The following is a 17354-nucleotide window of genomic DNA, read 5'->3' on the forward strand; positions in this document are numbered from 1 at the left end:
TTGCCCCCAAACAAATTCGCAGTCATTCAGTCCTCTTTCGTTGTATTTGAAAAACGAGAATTTCTCAATTTCCTTATGAATTTTCAACGTTTCAAGATATTTTTATGCAAAGAATTTTAATCATTTCAAAATTTTCAGTCCCTTCTATTTTCAAAGAGAAAGAAATCGGCCTTATTTAATCCCTTGCTTTTCCGGTATCAACTAATGCATGGTGTACCATTGTAAGATAAAGCGGAAATCCGTTGCTTCAATATATTGACCGCGTATCGTATCGTACAAATCGCACACGGCACCACGATTTTTCATGATTTGGCAGCGTTCTGTTTGTAGCCGCACCAACTAAGAATCCTAATTACTTTTTTGTAATTATGAGCTAATCTTTAATCCGATTTAACAGACATTCGAATTTAACACAGAGGTTTATTTGAAGAAGAGAAGCCGGGAAGCCATTATAACAACGTAAGATTGGCCTCTTTGAACGGCAATTCTTTTGGGATGGAAGGAAATGCGACAAAATAATATCCAAGGAAGTTATTAAGCGTACACTTAACTATTAAAGAAAACTATGTTTTAAAAAAATGTTCAAAAATGGCAACACCGTAGTTTGTTTCACAAGCTATTTTCAATTTAAGATTTGTTACGATCCAAACATTTTTCGGCGGAATTTTGAATAAAAAAAAAAAAAATTTTCACTATTTACGCCTACAATTACCGGCATTCATTGCAATTCTTCTATAATTGCGGAAAATTGGAATGAAAAAGTTGAATATTTTGTCCAAAAATGCCACTCTTTTATTAATAACAAAACGGTTAAATTAAGTTATGGAAAATAGGATACACTTTCTTCCCTCGAGGATTTTTTGCTAGAAGGCTCCGCTTTAGCTTTATATACCGAAGACAGAAATGCTAGTTTTAGATTTTACATACTGGAGATGGTAGAGAAAAGAGCACAAAAATGTATGAATCACTCAATAAATATCGAAACTTCCATCCCAAACTTTTGATTTGTTGACAAAAGCTGTGACAATTTTTGAATCATTCTCAGCGTCATATTTATCCAAAGGCTGTCGCGACTAAGCTCTATTAATGGAAACGTTTCTAAATAAAAATAATTTAGGGAGACTTTTGAATGCTTCCTTTTTTTTCTACCTACTTCCTAAACCTTTTAGTTTATTCGAGAAATTGGAAATCAAAAACCGAAACTTCAGATTATTCAGATTCAGATTCAGTAGGTTATTTTAAACAAGCCTGGGAAGAAAAAAGTCGAAGAAAAAATTTCTGCCAGTTAAGGATTTTCTTCCTCGGAATATTCTGAAAGGTTCAAAGTATCTCTTATGTCACCAAAAAACAAATTCAAAACGTGCATCTGTAAAATAATACCGAGAACGGGAAAAATGATCAAACCTAACCCAACGAGATTAAGGACAAAAATTAATTCTTCTAGACGATGCTTTTGGTTCGCAGTAGTACAATAGATTAATAAGCCTGAAAGAATAGTGCTATTCATTCGGAAATTTATATCTTATACGGGCTCCGGGATAAATATTTCTTTGCCACGTGTTACCTACCCATGGCGATAGTTACAAAAATAGTACAATTCTTACGTGGGTGACCTGGTATCAATAAACCGACAGTTTCATTTGAAATTTTACCTGTGTCAATTAACTTACAACGGTCGGTATAGCGGATATAGTAAATTTCGTACTTCTTTGCCATGTGTCGCTACTCGAATTTTTTACTTAATAAAAAAAACATTTGATGGCGGCTTTAGGAAAAGTTATATGTTTGTAAAAAAATCTGCCTACCTGCAACAACAGCCTACTTCAGAGGTCACATTAATATGTGATCGGACATATCTTGCCCTCAATTTTCGGTAAAGCTATAATTTGTCGGATTATGTTCCAGGCTATATATTTATATGATTTTTAGATTACCCTAATAGATGGTAGAATTTTCTGAATCGTTACGTAAACTAGGAACGATACAAGCAGTAGATTTCTCTTGGCAGCTATGGTATAAACTTTTAGGCTAATCTCCAAATTCCACTTGACGGCAATGGTAATATAAATATTGGAGGCCATGTTTATTGTTGTTGTAAAAAAACTTTCTAGGCTTCCAACTATCATTTCGTCAAAAGGACCAGTGAACGGGACATGATTCAATAGCTACCGTCACCAACAGTCTTTTGATCGAAGAGACCTTCTAGGCGTTACGCACACTGAACTTCAATGTTAGACCCGATTTGATATATAGGATTGATATATAGGATTTGCAAAATAAAAACCTAAATAAAATCTGCCTCTCTCTCTCTCTCTCTCTCTCTCTTTCTTTGTATTTTTTTCGTATATCATAAAAGTATGAGTTTTTTGTTTTGTAAAGAAAAGCAAAATCAATTACCGATTTTTCTTCTTTTTTTTAAATCGTAGAACATTGAACACACTTTTACACCGTAAAAAACAATTACTCTGAAAAACTCAAACCAAACCGCATCATAAGTATTTTTGTTTTCTCATTTTCTCAATTCCAGATTGAAAGTAAATACAAAATCTCCACAACGAGTATAAATAATGTATACAAAAAAAATAAAAAAGGGTAAGTCTTTCTATCTCTATCAAACTATCGTTCTTTCTCTTTTCCGCTTTTTCGATCGCTCGCTCTCTTTCTGTATCTTTCTCTCCCTATCTCGCTCTCTGTTTAACTACTGACAAAAATAATCAACACCACTAACTGGGTTACAACACAGCTAACTCCCATAACAAACATTAAAAAACAACCAAAAAAAAAATAAATAAATAAAATAAAATGAAACGAAACGAAAAAACACGCACACAGTGGGTTATAAGGGTAAGAAAAGTAGTTAGATGTATCTAATAATGATTTTGTATTTATTTTATATTAAAATGAATCGCTTTGATATTTACTAAAAACAAAACGAAAAAAGAAAACCTAAGGAAGGGCAAAGAGGTTACTACTGATGGCTGCTTCATTATCATTTCGAAACACACGATCATCATCAACTTTACACGATTTTCTCTCTGTTAAGAAATGTCTAAGAAAAAAAAATAATTGTGTTTTTTTTTTTTAAATTGCTTAAGTTTGTGAAAAATTAAATTTAAAAAATCTTTTCTCTGTTTTTTACTTTTTTTTTTGATTTTTTCTTCTATTTTCGTTTTCGTTTTTCTTTTTTGCTGTTGTTTACAGGATTAAAGCGAAAATGGATGATGACATGATTTCTTATTATTGCAACGAAGATATATTTGTGTTGGAAGTGCTACAAATCACGGACGAATTATATGATATCTTTTTACAGGAAGAAACTGAACACTGAAAGTTATTGGATAAAAAGTAACAGTAACAGAGAATACTCGGCTCTTTAAACAAATGAAAAAGAAAAGAAAAAACAAACCAGTTACAATAAATTAATTTATATATATTTTTAATGAAATTTAAATTTAAAGTTTTTTTTTTTTTAATATTTTATGTAAATAATACGGTGAAGTAGAGGAAAAGAGAGAAAATATGATCGAATAAAAGAGATTTTTTTTTTAAATTTTAAAACACAAAATATCATAAGTAAATGTACAATTTTTATTTTATTTTTTTTTTTTTTATTTTTATTTTTTTTTTTTTTGCTATTAACGCCTTTAAAAGCCCACTTATATCGATGACCTTAACGTTGAAGACATATTTTAATAATATATATATATATTTTTTCTAAATGATAATTACCAACAATATTATGCACAAATTAACCATATATAATGGAGACATTTACATATATAATATGCATACAATATACATATATATATATATGTATGTAGAGCAAAAAAAATTCAATAAATAATTAATAAATGCATTAAATGTGAAAAGGAAATGACAGCAAATTAAAAACAAATACTTTTTCATATATGTACTTAATTTAAATCTATTGAAAAAAATTTATAATTAAAATATTAATAACTTAGAAAGTAGTTATAAGATTAAATTTTTTCGCTTTTTTTTTTTTATCTACAAAAACAAAACATGCTCAAAAGAACAACAAATTACGGTTAACAGAGCGACGACGTTTTACTCTTTTTGAGAGAGATTTTTAAAACTACAAAACGATTTTGAAACCTTACATTCAAGTTCATTCTCCCCTTCCATAAGTGCCAATAGTATAACTAAACAAATAAGCAAAAAAGTCTATTCGCCTTAGGGTGAATCGTTGTAAAAGCCCACCACCAAAGGATACAAGCTTAGTACGTCCGTTTCGTAACAAACAGATCGCCTAATTTGAATTCAATGTCTGCGATAGTAGTTCTGTATGTTCACCGCTACAGACAGTTTGCCTGCGTTTTTTATTCGTTTATTTTCGAAGATGTCTTGTAAACAATTCCTAATTGAATATAAAGATTTTTTAAAGCAACGCTTTTAGCAAACGTTTGTTTCTTATGGGGAAGCTCTTCGCAGTTTAACTATAGGAAAAATCTATTGTAGAGTAGAAACTCATTTTCCATTGTATTAAAACCGTTTTACCTTAGACTACTTATCTATTTTAGATGAAATTATTTCCCTCTAGTGCTAGAAAAATACTTTTCTTCAAAGAGCGCAGTGAAATTTCGTATGTATTGTAAGAGAATTTTTTTAGTTATTTGAACCATGTATTCTACCTATGCTAGCGAAATTTTCTATCTATTATAAAAGTAGTCTTAGTAGTAATCGATGAAATAAAAATCGCGTCAAACAAGTCAGTATTCACGAATTCGTATCTGAGTCCAGTAGAGTTTACTTTGGTTGTAGTCGTAATGACTGCTCGGTCACTAAAGGCATAACATTTACCGATTGGTCCCAAGTTCCTTAGGCTGCGACTACATCCTCGTATTATTCCCTTTCTTCATTTTTTCTTCTTTCTGGACCGCAGTGCTACACACATAGAAGACATCCCCTGAGTGATCATTAAAAAAAAAAAAATTTGAATAATATCTTCTACATACCCTATGGTAGAGGAAGTATTCCATTTCAAAAGAACCTTATAGCAGTAAAAGCTTTTTATCTGCTCCGGAGAAATTACATTTCCTACAGCATTAGCAGTAGTGACAGCACAGAGATTTCTTTCTATTAATGAAGTTTTTCAACTATTGCAACAGACACTTTTTTTATGACCGGAGAAGCGTGTAAATCCCTTTGGCAAAAGTCTTTCGTCTAAAGTCTGTGTTCCTAATAATCTCTTATATGTTGCAAGAAAAGGCCTCCGTTAAGCGTTTTTTTTTTTGGCACAAAAAAGCTGTTGTGAAAGAGTACTACCCATGGTGATAGCCTTGGCCTTCCAATTCAGAAAATTAAAATGGTTACATAAGTCTTTTAATTGCTTTGGAGGAAAGCTCGTTAACAATAATCGCAGAAAAAATCCTTTACTGTAACAGGAATATTTCATCCATTAAAGAAAGCCCCTCATGTTTTTTTGGAGATAGCCTTTCGTATTTGCTAGTTGAAGTTGCTTATTTCAGAGGGAAGTGAAAGTATATGTAAGTATATATATTTATTTGTTTATTTATAACTTCATAAATAAATAAATAACTATTTTTTCTGTCGCAGTGTAAGTTCTTTAGTACCGGAAGTAAGGCCTTTTATTTGTAGACGAAGAAGCTTTTGACATATTACGGAAGAAGGTCTTCACTTATTGCAATAGTAGAGGCCTCTTGATTGCTGTAGACGACATACTTTATACTCTAGCAGCCTTTTACTGTAGATGTGTTTCAACTTCTGCAAAAATGCACTAATACTTATTCTACTACTATTACTACCATAAAATTACTTTGGAAATCTTTTAACAACTACTGCACACACACACGGAAATCTACTATTACTACTACTATAACTACTACTACTGCACAATAATCTTTCAAATAATGGAGAAGAATTCTTTTACCCATAAAAGTTTATTACAAATCTTAGAAGAGACTTTCTTCCTCCCATAGAAGAGGTATATCTCTTTTAAAAATAGACCCACACTTAGTCTATACAAATCATTTTACACATTATATATAAAAATTCTTCAGAACACTTCTTCGATCCCTGAGTCGGTTTATTTCAATAATAACGAACATTTTGAAATTTTGAAATCAATGCTTTTTAATCAACTTTTTATTTCAAAGCAGAAGTTTTTTTATTAAATAATTTTATAAGTGCGCAATATGGTTAACTACATGTAATTATCATATAGCAAAAGGAAGTGATTTCAATCATTGTGATTTTTTTTTTACGTTGCACTTACTCAAGTTTAGACGGAGACGGGGAAATCTAATTCCGTAGAGAAGCTTTTATTCACCGCTTATTATTATGGCTTTGCTTAGGGAGCTGTATACGCTATTGCTTTCAATTTTCTCAAGCTCATATTCTTAAGTTGAAGAACTGACGGAAATTATTCGCTTCTATGTAAATATCAAGCACTGTTACGTCGTATATCTCCATCGCCGAAGTAGCTGTTGCTGGCGAAAACGTCCATTATAGGCCGCATTTAATCGGAGACAAGTTTTTCAATCACTCGGTTTACCATGACCTCCTTGAAACCCCGTACTAAGTGTTGACGTCAGCTATTTCCGCAACCTATCCTGCAACGATTCGCTTTAGAATCCTCTGCTAAGTCCTCTTTGCGAATATTTTTGAAAAGTTGACACTAAATTTTGACGAAAATTTTTTATAAAAACCCTCCATGCTGTAAATTAAGAAAATCTACACGTCTGTGTAGGGGGCAGCCGTCAAGTTAAATATAAAGTTTTTTCTGTACTTAACGGAGTCCTCTCTGGTCATACCAATAAATCACGTGAAATTCCAATAAATCAGGCTGAAATGTTGAAAAGCTTTGCAGCATTTGGAGAGGAGCTTCAGAAACTCTATAAAGCTTACATATTAATGATTAATATGAAATCTGGACCGTCATATACATGTTTGCCAATCACTTTTTCGACTTGTCTCTTAATTACTGTGGTACTTGTGCTCGCAAAAATTTCGACATGTGCTTCGGACACAACATATAAACTTCCACTATTATTCTACAAAAATAGATAAAAACCAGCCACGCCCACTCGATATTATAGAGTATGAAAATTTAGTTTTTTCGGTCTCTCTCGGAATAACGGTGACAGGTGTAAACGATTCGGTAACAGCCGTACATAATGTTCACGTACGCAATAGGTAAACCAGATCAAGCAGATGCGCACATACTTGATTATCATGAAAGTGTCGATCCATCGATTATAATCGAATAAGTGAAGCAAGTACTTGAAGTATTTTAAGTTTCGAACTGCTTCAAAATGAATCGGACTGTACAATACAATACTCGTGCATGTAAATCCCATTTGTTTAGGTGGTGGGTATTGAAAAGTCCAATTCCAATCCAGCTGAATATATGATAAATTGCTCTTCCTTTATTTAGCTCTTTTTGTTTTTCTTTTCCAATAAAATAAAATGCAATAAAATAATTTTAAGTTTTCTATTTAGTTGTATTTAATAAGATTTCTTTTTAACATAATTATTTTATTTAAATTTTAAAAATTCTAATAAAAACCTTTGCTTCCTAATGAAAATATAATAATAATAATAAAAATAATAATAATATAGACACAAAGTGCATTTGTTGTTAAAAACACCCGCTGATGAAGCTCCCAAAAGTTACAAATTTCAAATCCTTTTAGAAAAACGAACCCTTGTGATGATTTTATTTAACACAATTTTAAAGAAAATAAAAAAAAAGGAAAACCCTTTATATCTATGGATAAATAATTTGTAAATAAAATTTTTTTTTTCTTTTAATTTAAGACTTCTTATATAAACATTCAATCACGCAGAGGAAAACAAGATTTCAAAATATAATAATAATAGAATTTCTCCATCTCTTAGTCTCAGTCCATTTTGCCCATGTTTTGTAACAATTTTTAATAATTTTTATAAATTTTATTCACCATACAAATCTTGCCGCTTAATACAAATAAAGTTAATAAATAATACATCAATATATTTTTTTTTTTTTAACTTAAAAAAAATAGATATACTTGCTATTAGAAAGTTTACAAACAATAAATTGAAATTTCTGTTTTGATTAATTACTTTATTTAAAAAAAAAAGAAAAATTGTTGTTTATATATAATTATTATTATTAAAAAAAAATTTATATAATATAATACATATTATTTTAAATTTAAATCTTTATGATGACGTGAACGATATTAACAGTGGAATAAAATATTGCTCTTATTATAATATGAGAAATTATAATAATAATAATATAATAAATTTGATATTTTTATACATGTATTTTATAATTATGAAATATTTTTTCTATATATATAAATTTTATATAATTAATTATTTTATATTTTATAGTTAATAAATGTTTTTTATATTTAAAAAAGATAGAAAAAAGAAAAAAAAAAAATCTTTTCTTCTTATTTATGTTCTAATAAAAGGTAAGATACCAAATATTTTCCCCTCAAAACAAGTCAATTATACGTTTATTTGAATTCTAATAAGAGGTAAGATCCCAATTACTTTCCCTTTCAAATGGATCAAGAATTCAAATAAAAAAAGTAAATTCTTTTTTTATATATATTTCTAATTAAAAGTAAAATCGCAAATATTTTCCTCCTTCCACGTATTGTAAAACCACAAATGTTTTCCGCTAAAAGTGATTCAAGCAATAAAGTAAAGAAACTCTAAATTTTAATTTCTTTACGGAGCGAGAGAGAGAGAGAACCAAATGAAGTTTAGAACTACACTGAAAATATTTGTAGAAATATTAGCTATGGCTTAAGATCGAGACATTAACGTGTGCAGTAAAATTTTGCAAGCGCTTCACGCGACTTTCCATTTACTTTTTTTATAGAGTGATTCAAGAACAACTTCAGAAAAAGGTCGAGCGAAGTCTTGTCAGTTGAGTAGAATGTCTGTTCACCCTCTCTTCACTGTTCACTCTCATTGATTTTTAGCTTTTGTATAAGAAAAATTTGAATAAAATTGATTTCCTTGGAAACCAGCCCGCACTAAGACGGAGTTTGGCACTTTGAGATGACGGAGAAACAAGTTCATCAGAGCACTAAGAAGATAAGCTTTCCGTTGTTGTTGCCGTTGTTGAAGATGACGGGGAAGAGAACCAATTGTCATAAATTGGTAGCGGCTTTGCACTAATAGTGGGAATTCGTCGTTACTCTCGCTCGCTGAAAAAAGCTCTGCATCATTGATGATAATAGTATTTGAGAAACATGTTTCATCTGGCTGCACCAAATTAGCTGCTGTACACGCATTAGGAACTTCTAAACTTCTTATTTGTTCGACAATATTATCTAATTCGTGCATATCGGAGTCTTCTGCATCCTTAGAGTCAACTTCAAAGGAATAATGATTTCTGTCACTTTTATTTGACTCTGTGTCATCATCAGTAAAGGGTGCTAGCCGTCGCTAAGCGTTACCATCAGAATCGTCTTCATATCCACCGTTATTATTCACAGAATACTCAACGATGCTAAAAATATTTCGCTGCTAGCCGATGTGGTGCTTCTGAAAATCTTGAACGTCATCACTATCACCGTCATCATCGCCGGTATAGTGTAGTGTAGTGTAGGCTGCAAATGGAAAGAAACAATTATGGTAGCTGGCCACAGAGCTGCTGCAGCGGGCATAAATAAAAGGAAACTCTGAATTTCGTGTTTTCTAGGCACCAAGAAAAAATCATCTCTAATATAGCGCCTCTAAATATCACTTCTACAACTTTATTATAAGTCGATTTCGAATTACTACAGTTGGATCCAAAGGATGAAATCATTTCAAAAGATATTTTTAGGCGGCATGTTTATTCGTTGTTTGCCATTGCAAATCAACTCAGTCCTGAGCCTACGTAAAGAAAATAAAATAATAAACAAATACTTAATAATAATATATTTATGTAATTCTTACTGTTTTATCTTTAATAAATGAATTTTTTAATAATTTCAATCGCTTTTTTAGCACAGTGCAACGCTGCTAACAAACAACCTCTTCATCTCCTTTCTCGTAGCTTATCAAATATATGAACATACTTTCTGAGGAAACGTCGAGAGATTACTGTCGATAAGTTCCCTAAACAAAGCATCGAATAAACTGTTAGGAAAAGATGAGAAGAAATGTCAATTTCTTGATCGAACTTTCTAAGGCTCGTACGACGATAACAACCAAGCGTTATCTTGTGAAAATCAAGGTCGACTATGCTTTGCATTGGCTCGGCCTCATATGCATTATTGTATGCTGGCAAATATTATAGTGGAATAGAAGCCAAATGCGCAGAGCTATTAAAGATTTGATCGAACGATAGAAGGAGTTTGGCAAAGAAAAACAATTTTTAGGTGCACAAACAGCAAATATTTGCATACATTTCAAAGACCGTTAAGCTCTATTAGGGTTCAAAGAGCTTTCGCTATCAAAACCTTTCGCATATACTCAGCTTCTAATTATTTAGCGTTTTACATAAATGACTATGTTACCCCTTTTACTAACTAACGTTAAATAATTAGATTAGAGAACAAAAGCGAGATGAGCGGCCTAATAGGGCAGTGGGAACGTTTATACGATAGTGACATGATATTGGAACAATTATTTTTTATGAATAGCTGTTAACGTTTAAGGGATATAAAGATCTGCCGTTCCTTATTCGGCTATTATTTACAATTCACTTTGCCGATTGTCTGGTCTTGGCTCTATGTAAAAATCAACACTCACTTTTTCATTAGAAGATTGTACGAGACTTATGTTGTTTTATGAATAATTTCTAATTTTGTATTTTCCCTATTTCACGATAAAATATGTTTTAATAAGAATCGATTATTGTGGCCTTAGCTTCCTTTCAGAAGCCTCCTCTTTAGATGCTAACCGGAAAAGTATAGTCTACCTTCGTTTTGGTAAATAATTCGAGCGCTTGTGAGTGTGTAAATGCTGTAGGGAAAGCAAGTGTTTACTAAGTAATACACAATTTTGGTAAAGTTTATCCTAAATCGCAGCCAAGAGAAGAACGGAGTGGCCGCTACTACTAGTTGTGGTAGCAAGGGGTTATTTATTGATTTTTTATTTAGTGGCTATATTCCAGCTTCGGGCTCTACTCCTTCAACGTACAATATTCTAAGGCGTATCGACCAAAATAATTCTTGCAAAATCGATTTATCATTTATGCATATATCGAAAGTAGAAATATTATAAATTTTTTTTATTTCTTGAAACAATTACTTTTCTTTTGACTTTATGTGATTGGAGAAAAACTGAACCGAGATATAAACTAGTGTAGTGTGATCGCATACCGTCGTATGCATCTAGTTTGAAATTGCAAATTCAACATAATTCTGTAACAAAAAAAAAAAAGTAAAACAAAAATTTTGTCGCACTTCAACTGGCTGGGTATTGTATTTCGAAATGCAATACGATGCCAGGCGCCCCAATCAAAACAATTACTATTTGTTTACGTTAGCATAATTTAGTGTAATAATTCGTGTATAAATAGCCAGGCAAGAGTTGAATAAAATTAATTTTTTGACAGCAATTCAATCAAGCGTATTAACTCGCTGTTTTATTAAAGGCGTTAAATCCGCCTAAGGGAACGTCTCTTGCCGAGCTTCATTGGCACTACATGAGACGGTTAGACTTGGCGTTCTGCAGACGAGCAGCCTAAACCGCGCTACACTTAATATAAACTAAACATCATATACTACACCGTACATCAACCAAATCCTTTACATGGCGATCCTGCCTATTGTCACAACAGAGCATCGCTACACTAGACGAAAGCGACTTCAGATAAGGTGTAAAACCGATAAAAATTATGCCCATTAGCTACGGTACATACTATGAAAAATCTTTTTCAATCATGAAATAATAAAAACTGTAATTATTTGCTAAATTGCTTATTTAGTAATGACAAATAATTCAAAAATACATATATTTATTTTCTGTACTGCAGGAAAGTCTTTTAATTCAAAAAAATCTCAAAAATTACGACTTATATGTGGAACACGAAAATGTAAGGATCGCCATCAGGCAGCCACACGCTTTTAAATAATCGATTCAAAACGTAATTGTGCGTCTTCTTGTTATCCTCTATGTTTTGCACAAAAAAAAAAAAAAATATTTTGTTAAATTTAGAGGATGTTAACAAACAATTGTTAACCAAAGTGAATATAAAGCTGATAGTCTATGGCATCTTATGCTAAAATTACAAAGAAAAATAAGACGAATTTTGGATATAGTTATATTTTACACCATTTGCGGTACAGGATATATTAATATATTGTTCCAATGTAGGCGACACCTACAAAGGCCCCTTTTTCGCCTTAAAATATAAAGCGTAGCGTCATTCTTACTTAAAAAATATTACCCGTTGCCTAAAACGTAAGGGGCAGCACCAGCCACATTTTAAATAAAAAATTATTTTGTCGCTTAAAAAGTAAAGGGTAACATCATGATGAAAAAAAATTTTTTTTGGTTAAAAATTAAGTGGGCTTTGCATAAAACATGATTGAAAATATAAAAAAAAATTTTTTTTTGCTTCAACTGTGAGGGGTAACAGCATCCTAAATAGAAAAAAATTACTTCTTTTTGCTTAAAAAGTAAGGCGTAACATCATCTTAAATTAAAAAAAAAGAAATTGTTTCTTGCTTAAAACATAAGGCGTAACATAATCCTAAGTTTAAAAAAAAGCTGTTTCTTGCTTAAAACGTAAGGCGTAACATTTTCGTAAACTTGAAAAAAAAAATCCTTTTTGTTTGCTTAAAATGAAAGGGGTGAGATAATAAGTGAGGTTAGCAAGAACGATAGCACATTACAATTCAGTTATGTTAATGTTTCCTAACCGAGCTTTGTCACATGCGGGCGCACGACTCGATTGTGCTTTGTTGTCAACTGCTTCTTTCTTAAGCTAACTCCCTCTTCTTTACCACGCCTTTCTCCCTTTGAGGGCACAGCGAATATCCATCTTTACTGGTTCGTTTAGCCCGTATGATGATTATTAGCTACACCAGCCTTGAAGCTTAACCAGAGAAAGTTACACTTTTCGGAAATTGTGTCTTTGCGCCCACGAAACTTTACCGAAGCTATTTTGCGTGCACTTCAATGGAACAACATATATTTATATTGGCGATTAACGCTTACAGATAGTACTTCCGAGGGAAAGTGTCACTTTTACGCACAGCTCTTATATAGCATTACTTACGTGTTCTCTCTCGAAAAGCAATGAAAATTTGTTGAACATCACAATAGCTTTTATATATAATCCCATCCGGTCTTTTCTTGTTAGCTTCTTCAAATCCCCAAGATAGTGAACTCAGAAATAGAAATTTCCACATTTACTCTTGTCAACGGAGAAACAAAAAAACTTGAAAAAGTTTAAAAGAAAAAAAATTGACAATTTGAAAACGACATATTAAGTTTGTTCGTACGAATGTAACACCCAGAAGGATTTAAGACAGACCAACCTTTTCTTATACCAATCACATTCAGTAATTTTCGAAATGTTTTAAGGAAACTTGATGCACTGACGTATTTTGATCCAAGGATGAAATCTATTGAAAATGATTCGAGTCGGAGTATTTTTCCGACCACTTCCACTGTAAGGCCTTATTTTAACAACTCGTTATAAGAAAAAGTAGAGTCATTTTTAGAACCTTGCGAAAAAAATCGCTTAGTAATAGTACTCCAGCATTCTAAAACTTCAGATCGCGCCCGGAAATTTTTTGTATCATTTCGCATATAACCGGTCCTACGGAAGCTGAATCTTTATATGATAAAAAAGCTTAACTTTTAATACTTCTTGACGAAAACTCGTTCATAATAATAATTTGACATAAATATTAAACCCACTGAATTTGGGTCATGTAGGCCTGTTTACTGGACCGGTTACGAAAAGTAAGTCAAGTCGAATTTTTAATATGTTATGATGAAAACTAGTCCTTAACTGGTAGATTAACCGTAAAAAATTTGGTTCACATAGATCTATTGTTAGATATATCTATTTGTTAGACCACTTTGTATATAGGGGTCTCATGAAAGCAAGCCCCTCTACGGCGACAAAATCTAATTTGTGGTTTGTGCTGAAAGAAGCAACTGTGAATCTTGGACATGTAAATTGGGAGTACTAAATTTAGACCACATTAACAGACGTTCCGGCCATCCTCGAATACGTGAGCTTTCATGCAAATTATATATTTACATAAAAATATTGCGTAATTTTTAGTATATTATTAAGAAAATTAGTGAATGATTGCGTTCGACGAACTGGTGTAGAATGTCTAATGGTCGGCTCTGCTGACTATAGCGTTCATAATTGTTTTCAATTCAATTAATTACGTAGTTTTCAGCTGACTGAAGCAAATTGTAATATTTCTTAAAATTGTATGAAAACGACAAAACTTAATCTAATCAAATTATAGCCGTATATAGCTATATAATTAGAAATCCAATCAGGAGAAATGGTGTATTCGTGTTTATGCGGGAACAGAGTTTTTAGCCTTATGAAACGTCTCTAGATTACCACTAAATAGCTTACGCTTGGTAATTATCACATAATTATACCACGATGTTCTAGTTAAGGTATGACATTGGGAAGGCATAGACATTGCGATGAGTTATAATATGAACCGAGTCATATGTGGAGATTCCATTGTTTAATTTCTTTGCTTTTGCTTAAAATTTTACTAAGAGCACTAAGTGGATTAAATAATTCTTAACTGGGCTTAGTTTTATTAGCTAATAGCTTCTTGAGCGACAAAACGGCACATTGACGTCGATTTCATTCAATAAGGCTTGCGAAACCATAACTCCGTTCATCAACCTCAACAAGAGTGAAATTCCTAAGATAAACTGAAACTGCTTTCATGAGGATAATTCAACGAGTGGTAGCCTGTTTACGACGCGTGTTCAAAGAAAGCGAGAATTTTTATTTTTCTCGAAAATTATTTACCTATGCATCAATACCTATTTTGCCTCCTTCAAAATAATCCGTTTTAGATGTAATACACTTCTGTCAGCGCTTTTTCCAATTCTCGAACTAGAAGCACACCAAAGCCCGCCTGGACTTAATGTGCATCAAAAACAAACTAAAAATCCAAAATGGATGTAGGTAGCCCACGAATTTTTAAAAGCCACCTTTTTTTTGAACACACCTCGAACATACTGGTGGTATGTCACTTCTTCGTCACACGACAAATTCTTTAAAGCAAAACGAAAGAATTATTTGTGAACGGATTGATACGACATAGCAGCGGGAGGAGTGAGACTGCGCTTCGGAAGCGCATTCCAATAAAATACAAATCTTACTAAAGACAAGTACAGGGTTTTGGTAACGCCTGGACCATTGAATTCACGAGGTCAGCACTTAGTAAACCCTAATGTTTTATTTACGGAGAATTTAATATGTTTAGTTTAAAAAGCGCTCCAAAATCATAACACATTTTCATATTCTCCTTTCCCTTTCTTCTTCTCTATAAGACTACGAAGTGTTCAGTTTAGAATTCTCATTTCTTCTTGAAAAAAATAATTTCTTATATATCTTCAAATTTAGCTCTAAGAAGTTAACTGAGCAGCAAATAACAAAATTATTTATGTCAGCTTAAGAGACTCTAGAACTAAGTTGAACCTTAACAGAAGTAAATACTTTCCCTTCATCTGCGTGCATCAAAATTTTGAATGATTTGATCGCCTCTGAGAAATTGTTAATGTATAACATAATCCGCATGAATGCAACAACTCAATGGTCGCGTGTTCAAATCTCAAGGGCTGTAGAGCTTTCAATACAAGCGAGCATATGATCTAAGCTATCCGACAACCCTTAAACCCACATTTTCTCAATTTATTGACAAAATAGATTGACAATAAACTAATAAATGAATAAGTATAACACAAAGAAAATTTTACCAACGTAATTTCCTGGAAAGATTCCTGATGCAAATATTAACTCGTTAGTATGGAGAAAAGTTAAGGAGCACCCCACAGAAGTAAAAGCTGAGCCAATTATTATTTAAAATCATTAGCTTTACTCGATCGAAATCGTTACTAAAGGCCGCATCCATCGATTTGGAAAAGTGAGGAGAAGGATTAACTCAATATTTATTGAGGACTCTAATCCGACTCAACACCCAAAAAAATTAAAAAATTTATATATATATATATATATATATATATATATACATATGTATCAATCCAGATATAATCTCCTCTAGCTCTCTAAAATTCTCCTGTAGCGATTGTATAAAGTGTACAATCTTCAATTGCTTTCAATTTCCTCACATTGGATTTTATACATCGCGAAACACTTCATTACATGGACGCGATAGTAAAGTCGATTATAAAAAAAAAAGTCAACTAAACAATTATGTTATGTCAGTCAAATGCGATAAGAAAGAAAAAAAATGTAAAAAGGAATAATTGTTATTATTATTGAAACGAAATGAATAAAAACAAAAGTAGAAACGGTAAAAAGAAAAAAATAAGGAAAACAACAAAAAACGCTAAAGCAGAAATAATTGTTTTGCAATTGTTTCTTTGTTAAGTTTTGCTTTGTTGTCATTGATTGCCAACGTTAATGGCCATGATGATGTCGGCTTGCAAGAGCGCGCAGACCTGATTTGGTATTCAATGAAGTGAAATTGGTTGCAATTGTGCGAAAATCATCAACAAAATCCCAATGGTCGAAGTGGTCAAACTAAATGAAACCAAAGAGGACAATAAACTGTCGTCATATAAAACACAAAACATGAAAACACTTCCAAATGAAAACTAAAAAAAAGAAACACACACATTACAATGCTTTTAATAACTGAAGAAAAATTTGAAATTTTTCTTATATAGATAGTATTTCCTTTTAATTATGCGAATTCGATTCAAAAATTAAAGATTTATTAAAGATTTCGCATGCCATGAGGCGAGCAATTAAGCACGTAAGCGTTTAAATGCCAACCAGCAGCCAGCAGCCAGCAGCCAGCTACGACCTATACATTCTTACAAATGTATTACATGATGCTATGAAAATAAGTTAATGTTTCCTTTTTATTTATTTTGTATTTGGCCTTTTTCTCCTTTGGATTTATTTGTAAAAACCATAAACTGTCTCATAACAATTTTCAAATACTTCTTGAATCACTTATTGTCTCGTCGAGTGCATTGACAGAAACCGCAATAATTGCAGTTAAAAGTTAAACACACGCGTACACACAAATAATTGTCCAATAATATCGGTATGAATGCATGTATATAGGTCCAAGTGTGTGTTTATATGTCATGTGTTTACTTGGGATGTTTTTATATCACATTTTAGTTAACGACAAAAGTTTAGTTTGAAAACTTTCAACAATTCGTTACAAAAATCT

General features: G+C 31.9%; 1 protein-coding gene across 6 annotated transcripts in view; it reads left to right on the top strand.

Moving 5' to 3' along the window:
- LOC119636794 (protein grainyhead) overlaps positions 1-3422 on the top strand; it is a 222255-nt gene extending 218833 nt beyond the window's left edge. For 5 of the 6 annotated variants that reach the window (XM_038032401.1, XM_038032404.1, XM_038032403.1 and 2 more), the window contains 2 exons: positions 2528-2592; positions 3202-3422. In XM_038032401.1, the coding sequence (XP_037888329.1) occupies positions 2528-2592; positions 3202-3328 (192 nt within the window). In that variant the 3' untranslated portion in view covers positions 3329-3422. The remainder of the gene's footprint in view (positions 1-2527; positions 2593-3201) is intronic. The other variant, XM_038032402.1, reaches the window with a different exon arrangement.
- The last annotated feature ends 13932 nt before the right edge of the window (positions 3423-17354 follow it).

Source organism: Glossina fuscipes, unplaced genomic scaffold (genome assembly GCF_014805625.2).
Source record: "Glossina fuscipes isolate IAEA_lab_2018 unplaced genomic scaffold, Yale_Gfus_2 28, whole genome shotgun sequence".
Lineage (NCBI taxonomy): Eukaryota > Metazoa > Arthropoda > Insecta > Diptera > Glossinidae > Glossina > Glossina fuscipes.